This window comes from Carcharhinus amblyrhynchos, chromosome 4, assembly GCF_965287045.1.
Source record: "Carcharhinus amblyrhynchos chromosome 4, sCarAmb.v2.hapA, whole genome shotgun sequence".
NCBI classification, from domain to species: domain Eukaryota; kingdom Metazoa; phylum Chordata; class Chondrichthyes; order Carcharhiniformes; family Carcharhinidae; genus Carcharhinus; species Carcharhinus amblyrhynchos.
Genome location: NC_137327.1, coordinates 2,470,306 through 2,487,321, shown reverse-complemented (window position 1 = coordinate 2,487,321; position 17,016 = coordinate 2,470,306). Strand labels below are relative to the sequence as shown.

General features: G+C 44.9%; 1 protein-coding gene across 2 annotated transcripts in view; it reads left to right on the top strand.

The window, feature by feature from the left end:
• LOC145341758 (transcription initiation factor TFIID subunit 4-like) overlaps positions 1-17,016 on the top strand; it is a 309,168-nt gene that overhangs the window by 149,119 nt on the left and 143,033 nt on the right. For both annotated transcript variants that reach the window (XM_080186669.1, XM_080186670.1), the window contains exons 12-13: positions 4,959-5,089; positions 14,209-14,334. In XM_080186669.1, coding sequence (XP_080042795.1) covers positions 4,959-5,089; positions 14,209-14,334 — 257 coding nt within the window. The remainder of the gene's footprint in view (positions 1-4,958; positions 5,090-14,208; positions 14,335-17,016) is intronic.

Sequence of the window (17,016 nt, the reverse complement as noted above, 5' to 3'; positions counted from 1 at the left end):
ACGGCTAATGTTATGCCGTTGTTTAAGAAGGGTGGTAGGCAAAAGGCAGGGAATTATAGGCCGGTTAGTTTAACGTCTGTTGTAGGTAAAATGTTAGAATCCGTCATCAAGGAGAAAATAGCGAGGCGTCTTGAGAATTGTTTGATAGAGCAGACGCAGCACGGTTTCGTTAAGGGGAAGTCGTGTCTGATGAATTTATTGGAGTTCTATGAGGATGTGTCTAGGGCGGTGGATAGAGGAGAGCCGGTGGATGTGGTGTTTCTTGATTTTCAGAAGGCGTTTGACAAGGTGCCTCACAAGAGGTTATTACATAAGGTCAGGGGGCATGGAGTTGGGGGTAGGGTGTTAGCGTGGATAGAGGATTGGCTGTCAAATAGGAGGCAGAGAGTGGGGGTCAATGGGTGCTATTCGGATTGGCGGTTGGTGACTAGTGGAGTGCCCCAGGGGTCAGTGCTGGGGCCTCAGCTATTTACCATTTATATAGATGATCTGGAGGAGGGAACCGAGTGTATGGTGTCGAAATTTGCTGATGACACCAAGATTGGTGGAATGGCAAATTGTGCGGAGGGTGTGGAGAGTCTGCAGAAGGATCTAGATAGGCTGGGCGAATGGGCCAGGAACTGGCAAATGGAATTTAATGTTGGCAAATGCGAGGTTGTCCACTTTGGTAGGAATGATGGTAGGAAGGACTATTACTTACATGGCAAAAAACTGCAGCAGGCGGCGGTGCAGAGGGACCTCGGGGTCATTGTGCATGAGTGGCAAAAACCCAGCCTACAGGTGCAGCAGGTGGTCAGGAAGGCAAATGGGATGCTGGCCTTCATAGCGAGGGGGATTGAATATAAAAGTAGGGAGGTCTTGATGCAGCTGTATAGGGCACTGGTGAGGCTGCAGCTGGAGTACTGTGTGCAGTTTTGGTCGCCGCACTTACGCAAGGATATTTTGGCCTTGGAGGGAGTGCAGAGGAGGTTTACTAGGCTGATACCGGAGTTGAGGGGGTTGAGCTATGAGGAGAGGCTGAATAAACTAGGCTTGAACTCGTTAGAGTTTAGAAGAATGAGGGGAGATCTCATTGAGACATATAAGATGATGAATGGGATGGATAGGATAGAGGTGGAGAGGCTCTTCCCGCTCAGAAAGGACAGTAGGACTAGGGGGCACAGCCTCAAGATAAAGGGGGGGCGGTTTAGAACGGAGTTGAGGAAGAACTTCTTCACTCAAAGAACATAAGAAATAGGAGCAGGAGTAGGCCATCTAGCCCTTCGAGCCTGCCCTGCCATTCAATAAGATCATGGCTGATCTGTCGTGGCTCAGTTCCACATTCCCGCCCTCTCCCCATAACCCTTAATCCCCTCTCTTATCAAAAACCCATCAACCCGCGTCTTAAAAATATTTAGCGAGGTAGCCTCCACCACTTCGATGGGCAGAGAATTCCAGAGATTCACCACCCTTTGAGTGAAGAAGTTCTTCCTCAACTCCGTTCTAAACCATCCCCCCTTTATCTTGAGGCTGTGCCCCCTAGTCCTACTGTCCTTTCTGAGCGGGAAGAGTCTCTCCACCTCTATCCTATCTATCCCATTCATCATCTTATACGTCTCAATGAGATCTCCCCTCATTCTTCTAAACTCCAACGAGTACAAGCCTAGTTTATTCAGCCTCTCCTCATAGCTCAACCCCCTCAACTCTGGCATCAGCCTAGTAAACCTCCTCTGCACTCCCTCCAAGGCCAAAATATCCTTGTGTAAGTACGGCGCCCAAAACTGCACACAGTACTCCGTCTGCGGCCTCACCAATGCCCTATACAGCCGCAGCAAGACCTCCCTACTTTTATATTCAATCCCCCTCGCTATGAAGGCCAGCATCCCATTCGCCTTCCTGACCACCTGCTGCACCTGCAAGCTGGGTTTTTGCGACTTATGCACAAGGACCCCGAGGTCCCTCTGCACCGTCGCCTGCTGCAGTTTTTCGCCACGTAAGTAATAGTCCTTCCTACCATTATTCCTACCAAAGTGGACCACCTCGCACTTGCCAACATTAAATTCCATTTGCCAGTTCCTAGCCCATTCGCCCAGCCTATCTAGATCCTTCTGCAGACTCTCCACACCCTCCGCACAATTTGCCGTTCCACCAATCTTGGTGTCATCAGCAAATTTCGACACCACACACTCGGTTCCTTCCTCCAGATCATCTATATAAATGGTAAATAGCTGAGGCCTCAGCACCGACCCCTGAGGCACTCCACTAGTCACCAACCGCCAATCCGAATAGCACCCATTGACCCCCACTCTCTGCCTCCTATTTGACAACCATCCTCTATCCACGCTAACACCCTACCCCCAACTCCATGTCCCCTGACCTTCTGCAATAACCTCTTGTGAGGTACCTTGTCAAACACCTTCTGAAAATCAAGAAAGACCACATCCACCGGCTCTCCTTTATCCACCGCCCTAGACACATCCTCATAGAACTCCAATAAATTCATCAGACGCGACTTCCCTTTAATGAAACCGTGCTGCGTCTGCTCTATCAAGCAATTCCCCTCAAGATGCCTCGCTATTTCCTCCTCGATGACGGATTCTAACATTTTACCTACAACAGAGGTTAAACTAACCGGCCTATAATTCCCTGCCTTTTGCCTGGCACCCTTCTTAAACAATGGTGTAACATTAGCCGTTTTCCAATCTTCCGGCACTTCCCCGGAATCCAGCGACGTCTGGAAAATAACCACCAGGGCATCCACTATCACCTCCGCCATTTCTTTCAGAACCCTCGGGTGCATTCCATCCGGTCCTGGGGACTTGTCCACAATCAGCCCGTCCAGTCTGTCGAGCACCGCCTCTCTAGTAACAATAATGTCATTGAGACCTGCCAGTCCTACCACCTTTCCATCGCTAACACCCGGCAAATTATTCACGTCCTCCTCCGTGAAGAGGAGGACGTGAATCTCTGGAATTGTCTGCCCGTTGAAGTGGTGGAGGCTGCCTCGCTAAATATTTTTAAGGCGCGGGTTGATAGGTTTTTGATAGGCAAGGGGATTAAGGGTTACGGGGAGAGGGCGGGAATGTGGAACTGAGACACGACAGATGAGCCATGATCTTATTGAATGGCGGGGCAGGCTCGAAGGGCTGGATGGCCTACTCCTGCTCCTATTTCTTATGTTCTTATGTTCTTATCTTTTCGAATGGAATATTTCTGCCTTTCCTTGGACAATGGCTCAGTCCCACTGTAAACATACCACTGACTGACCACTGTCCTCTACGAGTATAGTATTGTCACATCATTTGTTCTGCTGCAATGAGCCTTGTTTTTTCTGACCTTGTACAAAACAAAACGGAAACACGATGTTAGCAGCACAGGACTGAAATTCGATTTCATGCTCTGATTTAAACCAGGTTCACTGGTCTTTCAGTTCAGCTTGCAGATCACTACTCAATTGGGGAGGCAGTGATGAAGTGATATTGTCACTGGACTAGTGATGCAAAGATACAGGGCAGTGATCTGGGGACCTGGGTTCGAATTCCCCCTGGGCACATGGTGAAATTTAATAAAAATCTGGAATTGAAAGTCTACTGATGACATTATCGATTGTCGTAAAAACCCATCTGGTTCACTGATGTCCTTTAGGAAAGGAAATCTGTGGTCCTGAACTGGTCTGGCCTACATGTTGTGGAGATGCTGGCTTGGATTGGGATAGGCACAGTAAGAAGTCTCACAACACCAGGTTAAAGTCCAACTCTGAAAGCTCGTAATTCCAAATAAACCTGTTGGACTTTAACCTGGTGTTGTGAGACTTCTAATTGGCCTACATGTGACTCCAGATTCACAGCAATGTGGTTAACTCTTAACTGCCTTCAGGGATAGAACATAGAACATTACAGCGCAGAACAAGCCCTTCGGCCCACGATGTTGCACCGACCAGTTAAAAAAAAATGACCCTCTAACCTAAACCAAACCCTTTCCATCCATAAACCTATCCACAGATCTCTTAAACGCCCCCAAACTAGGCGCATTTACAGCTGCAGCAGGCAGGGCATTCCAATCCCTCACCACCCTCTGGGTAAAGAACCTACCCCTGACATCCGTCCTACAACTACCACCCCTTAATTTAAAGCTATGCCCCCTCGTGCTAGCTTTCTCCATCCGAGGAAAAAGGCTATCACTGTCCACCCTGTCTAAACCTCTAATCATCTTATATGTTTCAATAAGATCCCCTCTTAGCCGCCTTCTTTCTAACGAAAACAACCTCAAATCCCTCAGTCTCTCCTCATAGGACCTCCCCTCTATACCAGGCAACATCCTGGTAAACCTCCTCTGCACCCTCTCCAAAGCCTCCACATCCTTCCTATGATGGGCAATAAATGCTGGCCAGCCAGCGACACCCATGCCCCGTGACTGAATTTAAAAACAAATTAGTGAGAATTTGAATTTTCTACCACATGGAGTGGTTTAAGCAATTAACAGAGGCACATTTAAAAGAAGCTGGATTTATACACAAAGAAGAGAAATAGGAGGATATGTTGATAGGATGCTATGAAATAAGGTGGGAAGTAGGTTTATATGGAGCATAAGCATCAGCTTAGACCCGTTGGCCTGTTCCTGTGTTGTGGAGTTCAATGAGTTGACTGCCATGTATTCCGCCTCAGTGGACAGTCTCTCCTTCTGCCCAGGTGGTGTCTTTCCTTATGGGTGCTGTATCTTGTGTTCTCAGTGGAGAAGAGCTGTTTGATGTCTGGTGGCCTGTGCTTGAGGCAGTGGTGGGAGTGGTTGTGGCTGTTGATGCTTTCCTTGCACCAGTGGTTAACATGGCTCAAGCTCGTCCCTGGCAAGGTGGAAGAGAAGGGTCACTTATGAGGAAGGTAGTGTTGAATGATTGTTTTGACTGCTTCAATTTGGTTAGGAAAAAAGTTCTTGTTTTAAAAATAAATTTGAGAATATATTTCAAACAAAATGTTTTGCAGCTAAAAGATTTGGAATCACAGACGTTCCCATTGACATAGTAAACACCATTTCACTCGCGACGCAAGAACGATTAAAAATGGTCATCGGAAAACTGACATCAATAGCACAACGCAGAATGGAAACTCACAAGGTACGTGGAGCAGGTGTCCCTGTGCCCGAGGAGGGTGTTGCTCTCTGCTTGACTTAATGTAAACTAGTTTGTATGATGTTCAGCTCCTGCTAGGATGTTTGTTCTTGTTCAGAAGCAATCCATTCCTAGATTGAGGGCCTCAGCCATGGCTCAGCAGATCACACTCTTGGCTCTGAGTAATATAGTTTGAGAGAATTGTGTATCTTATTTTGTCATGCATCATTTACATAGCCTGAGCGATGTTCCCAGTGCAGCACTGATGGAATGATGCAATGTTGAAGGTGTCATCTTTGTGATTAGGGCTTAATCCCGATTTATCCTCTCAATTAAAAGATCCTACGGTGTGATGTGAAGAAATCCAGGGAAATGCTCCCTGATGCTCTGGCCAACCTGTATACCTCAAAACATCACCCGATTATTACCTCATTTCTGATTATATCATATGGGAGTTTGTGGAAACCATTGCGATCTCAGACAATCAGATTTTCACTGTGCCTACGTCTTAGAGACTTAAACTCAGATGACTAAACTGGGGCCTGAGATGTAGACATTGTTGGATAGTAGAGAAATGGAGAGTTACCAAGGCACTGTTTCAGGGGGCAGTCACACCTCTGAGTATAGGAAGTGGTCTGGGTCTGGTTGAAGGTAAAGAGGAGAGGTGTAACTGTGTGTCAGGCAGCTAGACAACAGGAGCTTTGTGGTAACGTTACTGGGTTTGTAAAGTAGAGCCCTGGTCTCATGCTCTGGAAACAGAAATTCAAATCCCACCAAGGCAGATTCAGATTTAATACATTTGAAATACAATACTGGTCTTGTTATCAAATTATTGTCGAGTCTATTTGCTTCCCTGATGTTTTACAGGGCGGAAATCTCCCGTCCTACATGATTCCAGATCCACAGGAATGTAGCTCACTCGAAATTGCTCTCTGAAATGGTCTCATCAATCAGTCACTGTGTCAAACTGCTGGAGATAAGTGAATACATAGAAAACTAAACTCATTGTCTGGCATTAAACTTAGCGCTGAAAGATCAAAGGCACACTCTGCCCAGTCAACATTAAGACCTCCACATTAATATCTGGAGACTTGTTCCAAAATTGGAAAAGCTATCTCACGGACTGGTCAAGCAGCAAACTCACATATTCATACTCACTGACTCACAGCCAATGTTCCAAACTCCTCTGCCCAGTAGTGAGACTGGATGTACCACCAGAGGTGGCAACACCGTAATATACAATCAGGAGAGAGTGGCCTTCAGATTTGACTCCATATCCATGAATTCTCATGGCATCAGGGTGAGCATGGGCAAGGAAGCTGCTTGCTGATGAGCACCTACTGTCTGTCCTCAGTTGATGAGTCAGTGCTCCATGTTGGACATCATTTTGAAGAAGTAATGAGATAGCAAGAGCACAGAATGTACTCTGGTTGGGGGAACTGCAATGTCCATCACCAAAAGTGACTGGGTAACAACTGACTGGTTGACTGAGCTGGCCGAGTCCTGAAAGACGTATCTGTTAGACTGCAGCTGGTGGCAAGAGCACCAACACTGGGGGAAAAATCTATTTAAATTTAGTTTTTACTGATCCACCTGCCACACATGTATCTATCGGAGAGATCCCCGCACAATTCTTGTGGAGACAAAGTCCCATCTTCACACTGGTGATGCCATACATGTTGTGTGGCAATTGTGCTAATGAGATAGACTCAGAATGATCTAGCAACTGAAACTGGGCATCCATGCAGTGCTGTGGGCCAATGGCAGCAGCAGGATTGTATTCAGCCTCAATCTGTAATCTCATGGCCCAGCATATCTCTCCCTCTGCCATTCCTATCAAACCAGGAGATTAACACTAGTTTAATGTGGAGTGTGCAACACCAGGCATAATTTGAAAGTAAGGTTCTGATTTGGTGAAGGTAGAGTACAGGATTACAAGCTTGTGAAGCAATGGATACAGCATGCAATAGATGGAGCTAAGCAATCCCAGAATCAGTCTTGCCGCATTCAGTCGCAAATGATATTGAGCAATTAGCCAAGGGAGAAAGAGGCTCCATAACATCCCAATCCTCTGTGATGCTGGAGGCCAGCATGTCAGTGAAAATAGCAAGTTTAAATATGTATAACCATCTTCAGCTGCAGGTATCAACTAGGTGATCCACTTTGATGACCCCAACAACATTGACACCGCAGTCTTGAGCAAATTCAGTTTACTCTAGGTGATATCAAGAAATGGCTGAAGACACTGGATACAGCAAAGGCAATTAGTTCTGATAACACCCTGGCTGTATTACTAAAGACTGGTGCTTAGCCAAGCTGTTCCAGCACTACTACAACACATTGCTGGCTAGATGTCTGTGTCACTACACTGTGGAACTCTTGTAACAACATCCTGGACCTAGTGTCTCATTTTTAGCTGTTTATTCAAATACTGTCCTCCCATAATAAGGCCAAACTAGGAATGTTTGCTGATTATTGCTCAGTATTTGGTACCATTTGCAGGGAAGTGGTCAATAACATTTGCAGCAAGTGCCAGGCACTGACCAACAAGTGAGAATTTAATCATGGCCTCTTGACATTCAATGGCATTACATTCCCCCATCTTCAATGTTCTGGGGGTGATCATGCATCAGAGCCTTAACTGGATCAATTAGGTAAAAGGTAAAGTCCCATCATTCCAGATGACCATGTGCTCAGAGAGAGAGCTGACTGGTGGTGATTTAACCTGAGGGTCACCACACCCCAGGTGAGGGGCAAGATTGAGAAGGTGGACCACTTTATGAATAACCTCAGTCAGTATAGGAATTGAACCCACGCTGTTGGCATTTCTCTGCATCACTGAGAAGGGGGACTTAGTGGTAGGGGATGGGGATATGGCTGAGGTCCTGAATAACTTTTTTGTTTCTGTCTTCACGGAGGAGGACGTGAATAATTTGCCGGGTGTTAGAGATGGAAAGGTGGTAGGACTGGAGGGTCTTAATGACATTACTGTTACTAGAGAGGCGGTGCTTGACAGACTGGAGGGGCTGGACCGGATGGAATGCATCCGAGGGTTCTGAAGGAAATGGCGAAGGTGATAGTGGATGCCCTGGTGGTTATTTTCCAGACGTTGCTGGATTCCAGGGAAGTGCCGGAAGATTGGAAAGCAGCTAATGTTACGTCGTTGTTTAAGAAGGGTGGCAGGCAAAAGGCAGGGAATTATAGGCCGGTTAGTTTAACGTCTGTTGTAGGTAAAATGTTAGAATCTGTCATCAAGGAGGAAATAGCGAGGCATCTTGAGAGGAATTGCATGATAGAGCAGACGCAGCACGGTTTCGTTAAAGGGAAGTCGTGTCTGACAAATTTACTGGAGTTCTATGAGGATGTGTCTAGGGCGGTGGATAGAGGAGAGCTGGTGGATGTGGTCTTTCTTGATTTTCAGAAGGTGTTCACAAGAGGTTATTGCAGAAGGTCAGGGGACATGGAGTTGGGGGTAGGGTGTTAGCGTGGATAGAGGATTGGTTGTCAAATAGGCAGAGAGTGGGGGTCAATGGGTGCTATTCGGATTGGCAGATGGTGACTAGTGGAGTGCCCCAGGGGTCGGTGCTGGGGCCTCAGCTATTTACCATTTATATAGATGATCTGGAGGAGGGAACCGAGTGTAGGGTGTCGAAATTTGCTGATGACACCAAGATTGGTGGAACGGCAAATTGTGCGGAGGGTGTGGAGAGTCTGCAGAAGGATCTAGATAGGCTGGGCGAATGGGCTAGGAACTGGCAAATGGAATTTAATGTTGGCAAGTGCGAGGTGGTCCACTTTGGTAGGAATAATGGTAGGAAGGATTATCACTTACGTGGCGAAAAACTGCAGCAGGCGACGGTGCAGAGGGACCTCGGGGTCCTTGTGCATGAGTCGCAAAAACCCAGCTTGCAGGTGCAGCCGGTGGTCAGGAAGGCGAATGGGATGCTGGCCTTCATAGCGAGGGGGATTGAATATAAAAGTAGGGAGGTCTTGCTGCAGCTGTATAGGGCATTGGTGAGGCCGCAGCTGGAGTACTGTGTGCAGTTTTGGTCGCCGTACTTACGCAAGGATATTTTGGCCTTGGAGGGAGTGCAGAGGAGGTTTACTAGGCTGATGCCGGAGTTGAGGGGGTTGAGCTATGAGGAGAGGCTGAATAAACTAGGCTTGTACTCGTTAGAGTTTAGAAGAATGAGGGGAGATCTCATTGAGACGTATAAGATGATGAATGGGATGGATAGGATAGAGGTGGAGAGACTCTTCCTGCTCAGAAAGGATAGTAGGACTAGGGGGCACAGCCTCAAGATAAAGGGGGGGCGGTTTAGAACGGAGTTGAGGAAGAACTTCTTCACTCAAAGGGTGGTGAATCTCTGGAATTCTCTGCCCGTTGAAGTGGTGGAGGCTACCTCGCTAAATATTTTTAAGACGCGGGTTGATGGGTTTTTGATAAGAGAGGGGATTAAGGGTTGTGGGGAGAGGGCGGGAAAGTGGAACTGAGCCACGACAGATCAGCCATGATCTTATTGAATGGCGGGGCAGGCTCGAAGGGCTAGATGGCCTACTCCTGCTCCTATTTCTTATGTTCCCACCAGCTGTCCCGCCAACTGAGCTGAACTGGTTTTCCTCGATGGCCTGTACATGTTATGGGAATCTGATCTTTGCCAAGTGTCTGATTCAGCCTTTGCTGGTTGCTGGGCAGAGGGCTGGTGTCAGGCAAGCAGTCTGATAATTCATTGGCATTTGAGAAATTAAGAGAGGTGGTAATAAAGTTAGCCTTTGTGTTATCAATGTGTGTTTGAACACAGACACTGTGTTTTGGATGATGTTGCCAAGAGACAGCACTTAGCTGAGGAATAGAAGGCAGCCAAAGATAGATCTGTGGGAGATATCAGAGGTAATGGTGTAGGAATGGGATGAGAATCCATTGCCAGTCATATTCTGGATATGAAAAGATAGATCCGAATGGTACCATGGGCATGCAGTCCGACTCAGTTGTTCAATAATTGTGTTAAATAGAATGGTAAACGCCAACATTGGGACAGTTTCGGTATCAACAAAGATGCCCAAAATATCGACAAACAGAGAAAATGGACCAGAGGAGTTTTTAAAGTTCTTTTCTCATGCCCTCACAGAGTAGTTGAGAAGAAATGTTTTCTCTGAGTGTAAAGGGTCTTTGGAACTCCGTTGCTCAAAAGGCAGTGGAAGCAGAATTTATGAATGTTTTCAAGACAGAACTAGATAGATTCCTGATAAACAAGGGTGAAAGATCAGTGGGAAGTTCCAGTCAAATCAGACGTGTCTTTGTTGAATGACAAAGTAGGCTCAAAGGGCTGTGCGAAAAACCATGTGAATAGGCAGAGTAAGCATCCTTTTATAAAAGTGAAATTGTTTTTGGTAAAATCTGGTAGAATATTTTGAAGATGTATCTAGCAGACTAGATTAAATTTTCGAAAGGCATTCAATAAGGTGCCATGCAAATACAAAATTGGAGCTCAGGGCTAACGAACATTGTTAGACAGTTTGGGCTCTGTGTCTGAAGAATAATTTTCATGCTTTTGAGGAAGTGTAACAAAGGTTAAAGAGGGTGATACAGAAACAAATTACTGCACATGCTGGAAATCAGAAATAAGAAAATTGCTAGAAAAACTCAGAGGTCTGGCAGTATCTGTGGCGATACAGTGAGTAGTCTCACAACCCAGAGGGTGGTGAGGGATTGGAATGCCCTGCCTGCTGCGGTTATAAATGCGCCTAGTTTGGGGGCGTTTAAGAGATCCGTGGATAGGTTTATGGACGAAAAGGGATTGGTTTAGGTTAGAGGGTCATTGTTTTTTAACTGGTCGGCGCAACATCGTGGGCTGAAGGGCCTGTTCTGCGCTGTAATGTTCTATGTTCTAACATCAAGTTAAAGTCCAACAGGTTTATTTGGTAGCATGAGCTTTCGGTGTACGCACCTGATGAAGGGGCAGCGCTTCGAAAGCTCGTGCTGCCAAATAAACCTGTTGGACTGTAACCTGGTGTTGTGAAACGTCTTACTGTGCTTACCCCAGTCCAACGCTGACAACTCAAACTTCTTTGAGAGAGAAACAAACTGACTAAGGACCTGGATATCCTAATGTATTTTCTGTCTTTATTTCACTGGATTGATAACTGGGATGTGAGAGTTCTGGTATGAGAAAGTTGGAGTGAAATAGGTTGTAGTCTGGAGTTCAGAGGAATGATGGGAGATTTCCTTGGAACATAGTGGATTCTGCAAAGGTTTGGCATGGTAGATACAGAGAGATTGCTTCCTGTTTGCTGGGAAATCGAGAACTTGAGTTTATTGTGTCAGGCTGAGGGGATTGCAATTAAAGACAGTTGGAGAAAACATTCTTCTGGAAGCATTATGAATCTTTAACCTAGAGAGCTGTGGTAACTCACTGAGTTATTGAGCATGTTCATGGCTGAGATTGACAGAAGGGGACTGAGTTGGAGAGTTGGCATGCAGGATCAGCCAGCCATGCTCTTATTAAATTGTACAGCAGGCTGGAGGCTATATGGCCTACTCTTGTGCCTATTTCTTATGTTCTTATGGCAATTTTGGGAGCTTGCTATTTGCAAATTGGCTGTGTTTCCTACAGAAAACTGAAAACACTTAAAAAGCACTGGCTTTAAAGTGCTTTCAGTGCAATATAAATGTAAGTTATTTAATGTGTCTCCTCTGCTGAAGGCTCATCCTTTACCCATGCAGCCTGTCTTCTGAAGGCATTGGCCAAGGCAAAGGAATTTCAGCGTCACACTGGGTGATACAGTTAAATCAGTGTAATATTTTTTATTGCTTCAAGGAGAGTGTGCTCACTGACCAGGCCAGCATTTATTAACATCCCTAATTGCCCTTGAGAAGGTAGTGGTGAGCTGCCTTCTTGAACTGCTGCAGTCCATGTGGTGTAGGGCCATGGACCATGCTTTTATGGAGGGTGTTCCAGGATTTTGACCCAGCGACAATGAAAGAAGGATAATATATTTCCAAGTCAGGATGAAAGTGGCCTTTGGGGATCTTGCAGAGGTGATGTCCCCAACTATCTGCTGCACTTGTCCTTTTAGATGATAGTGGTCCTGGGTTTGAAAGGCACTGTTCCGGGAGCCTTGGTGAGATCCTGCAGTGCATCTTGTGGATGGTACACATTGCTGCTACTGCAGTGGTGGAGGGAGTGAATGTTTGTGGATGGGGTGCCAGTGAAGTGGGCTGCCTTGTCCTGGATGGTGTCAAGCTTCTTAAATATTGTGAGAGCTGCACTCAATGGTGGAATAATGAAAACCAGGAAGGTAAAAAAGGCTGGAATTGGAGGAGGATAGACATTTTGAGGGATTGTCGGTCTGGAGGAGATAACAAATGGGGATGGGTGAGACAATGGAAGAGTTTGAAAGCAGGGATGAAAAATTTAAGATGGAAACGGTGTGAGATTCGAAAACCAATGTACATCATTGAACTCAGGTAATGCTGTCAGATACAGCAGAGATTTGGAGTGTTCCAGTCAGCCAGGAGAACTTGGAAATAGAGAACTTTAGAAATAGAGAAGATCGCAGAGGAATTGACGGGGTTTTAAGCAGCAGATGAAATGAAATAGGGGCACTGATGGAGAATATTACCCCACTCTGTCATGACGTTTACGTTATTTTCAAAACGTGTGGTGAGCTGGGCTAGGAAATGTGCATTTTGAGACACTGGATGTTGATTCAGTGATTCAGTTGATCACATCTGTGGAGAGGGAAACACAGTCCCAGTGCTGAGATGTGGCTGGACCTTCCATTTTTGTGCTGACTTGTCGTTATAGTGTATCAGAGTTAATGTGATTGGCTGTCCTCAGTTATTCACTTTATCAAACCATGGCATTTCCCCAACAGCTTGGGTGAACAGCATCCCATATTACTTAAAAAAAAAGCAGAGGGTTAATTAAAGATTATAAATTTAATTATAGATTTAATTAAATTTTAATTTCACCAAGTATAGTTAAATATATTAAAATATCCTATCACTTTTGCCCCAGTGTGTTTTGCATTTATGAGGTTTTGTTCTGAACTTTGACTAGCATTTGAGCTTGACTGTCCTTCTGACTGTTCTCTGTGAAATGATTGCAAAGAGCCCCTGAGATGACTTGAGTGTTCCGATCGTGGTTTCTGTTGTACAGAAAGAGAGATGGAGAAGAGAAAAATAATCTGAGTGTATTCTGCACTCTGAAGAGCAGGGGTTATAGAATTTCAGAATTCTATAGTGCAGGAAGAAACCATTTGCCTCCTCACCTCCATAGAAGAGACATCAGCTTAGTTCCATTCTCTTTCCTCTGCCTGGTTATTTCCCTTTCAAATATTTGACTACATTTAGCAGCTGTTGTGCTTCTGGATGGTGGATAAGTGTTTTCTTCATTACTACTGTGACCACACTTCAAAAATACTTCATTCTTTGTAAATAACTTTGTTGCGAAGTCATGAAAGATCCTATATAAATGTAACTTGAATTTAATTTATCCTATCCTCCGTTTCCACAAGTTTATCCAAAAGACTGCCTCTACTCTGTACCGCATTAAATCTTGTTCCCTTCGTACCCCCCAGTCCATGGTGACCCATTGGCCCACATTAAATCTGAAACTTGTAGTTTGCCCTCAAATCTTACCATGATCTTACACATCTATATAGCTCTTCACACGGACACTGACCTTTGCCCATTCTTTCACCCAGAAGTGGTGACGGATCTTTCATTGATTGGTTCCTGCTCTCTGGGACTCCCTCCCAAAATCTCCCTGCTCCCAGTTTCTTTTGAAACCATGCCAAAACCAGCCTTTTGGACCAAGCTCTGAGGCAACGGTAAAGAGCCTTCCCTTTCTCTCTCAGCATCCATTTTCTTGCTTTGAATTTTAAAAATGTAAATATAGTTATTGTTGCTCCAAATGATTTTTGGTTTGCACTGTCATGTCATGCTGAGGTCTGTGTATAGCAATTGACTTGTTGAACATAGGATAGCCACATTTGCATGCATTACATGATCCTTATAATAAGGATGCTTGTAATTAAGTTAGATTGGGTGAATATTGCTGTAAAATACATTTATTGGCAGTGCATGATTATGTATTTTTTTCTCTTTAAATGATTTGTAGGATCATGAATGGTATGAACAAGCAACAGATGTTCGGACACAACTAAAATTCTTTGAACATCTGGAGCGGCTTGAAAAACAAAGGAAGGATGATCAGGAGAGAGAAATTCTATTAAAAGCTGCAAAGGTATGTACTAATTTTGTGATGAAACAGAATTGTCAAATGGCATCAGTTTGAATGTGGATTGCCGTAGATCTGGAGAGGATGGGGCTGTAACTCAAATTGCCTCCCCTCCTCCTCCCTTGCCCTCTCTTCCAAAAAAAGACAATTATATGAGGAAAAAGCTTGCATAAATGACCGGTTCTGTTCTGGCATTTGGCTCAGAGAGACAGGGTTACATATTGTTGATTATTGGATTGTAAATTGTAATTTTCATTTAACTAAAGCTCATTGATTAGCCACTGGGGTGCAGTGCTCGAATGAGTAGTTTGTCATAAAATATTCTGCAACAAGTTGAATTTGTAAGTCATACTTGACTAGTATGCCTTTGCCACCAAACCCAGACACATACATGAGTTTAAGTAAGCAAGAAGCAGCCCAGTGATGCCAAGCATTTGGATAGTTGGTGCCTTTCCTTCCAGTTCAGTTTCCATACGCACCAAAACCACACTGATTAATGTTTTCAACAGCATGTTTTGTGACCCAAGCAATGATTTACTATTCATAACATTGCAAAATTTAACACAGTTCATCACACAGTGCATCTCTTGCTCATCCCCTGTTGTCCTCAATGCCCCTCCCACCACACACACACACACACACACACACACACACGCCGGTGCCCTTGTTTGCTTCTGGTGCTGTCTTTAATTTCCTGTGGTGGTTTCCTTCATGCCCGTTTGTGACGTTTCTCATGTGCTTTGAGGTTCTGCACTCAGTTCCTTGTCCATGCACTACGTTTTATTGACAAACATCTTTAAGCAACTTCCATTTCTAGGTTTATGTCCAGCTGTAAGCTTCTACCATGGCCATTGACACAGTAGCTACAAATATGCTGTCCAGCTCCTTCACTGGCATCAAATTGCAGATCAGCAAGAGCTTACTCCAGTTTAATATTTACAAGGCTAAAGCCATCCTTTTTGGCTCCTACCAGTGTCCCTGCCTTCCTCATCTTTCCACCCTGTACCAGTGACTCACTTCTTTCGCTCACCTCCCCTGACTGTTCTCTCATCACTGCTTGGTATTCAATTTTTAAAAATTCATTCACAGGATGTGGGCTTCACTGGCAATGTTAGTGTTTATCGCCCCTCTCGGGTTCCCCTAGAGCTAATGGTGGGCTGCTGCCTTACTTGCTGGAGCCTGTGTGGTGGAGGGACTCCCCAGATTGATGTCAGGGGAAGAGTCTTGCTGCTATAATCCATTTTGAGGTTAGCTGACTGGATTGAAAACACAACAATGATAATTTTGTTCCATTTCTGACTGGGTTGTTTGGATATGCTGCAAGGGGTGACACTGAAATGAGGTACTTGCCCTGACGACTGAACTCCCTTTCCCCACCCACCAGTATCAATTTGGAAAGGCGAAATAGAAGTATAAACTAAGGACACAAATTTGACTGACTGATGGCATACTTGTGTTGACCAGTACTTGGGATGACTTTGATACTTGGAAAATCTTCAACACAGAATGAGGCCATTCAGCCCATATCTGTGTCAGCCAGAAAAGAATGATCCATTCAAATCACACTTTCCAGCTCTTGGTCTGTGACCTGTAGGTTACAGCATTTCATGTGCATATCCAGACCCTTGCAGTTCCAGATGCCCACCATCCTCTGGGTGAAATTAGTACACCACAACTCCCCTCTCATTCTTCTGCTGACTTCAAATATATGCACCCTATCTGCTAAGGGAAATAGGCCCATTCTCCCCTCTATCCAGGCACATCATAATTTTTTACACTTATTAAATCCCCCCACACTTCCTGTTCCAAAGGAAACAATCCTAGTCTATCCAAGCTTTCCTTATTGCTAAAACTGTCCATTCCAATCAGCATGCTGGGAAACCTTCTCTGTACCTGCTCTGGTGCAATCACATTCTTCCTCTAAGCTGCGTGCAGTACCCTAGCTGTCATTTAACTCATGTGTGAGACAGTTGTGGCATAATCTCACAGCTCTTCCACTCATGGCCAATAGCGGGAACTATGCATTCTTTACCATTTTATCAACTTGTCCTAATCCCTTCTGAGATCCGTAGACATGCACTCCAAGCTCTCTTTGTTGCTGTACATGTCTCTTAATCCTCCAATTTGTTGTGTATCCCCTTGCTTTGTTTGCTTTCCTCAAACATGTTACATCTCACTTCCCCAGATTAAATTCCATTTTGGCACCGTTCTGCCCACCTGCCCAGCTCATTGATGTCTGTAATCTACAGTTTTCTCCCTCACTATCAGTCACAGAACCAATTCTCAAATCATTGGCAAACTTCTCGATCATTCTCCTTACATTCAAGTGTTAATGAATGATATATAGGACAAATAGGAAGTGACTCAGTACTGAGCCCTGTGGAACCACATTGGAAAAAAGTCTGACAACACCAGGTTTTAGTCCAACCTATTTATTTGATAATATACTCACAAGCTTTCGGGGTTAGTCCCTTCGTCACCTGACGAAGGGACTAACCCCGAAAGCTTGTGAGTATATTATCAGATAAATAGGTTGGACTAAAACCTGGTGTTGTCAGACTTTTTACTGTGTTTACGCCAGTCCAATGCCGGCATACCCACATCAGAACCACATTGGAAGCAGCCTAATTATTGACCATTAACTTTTGCTTCCTACCGTGAAGCCAACTTTGGATCCACCTTCTGCTT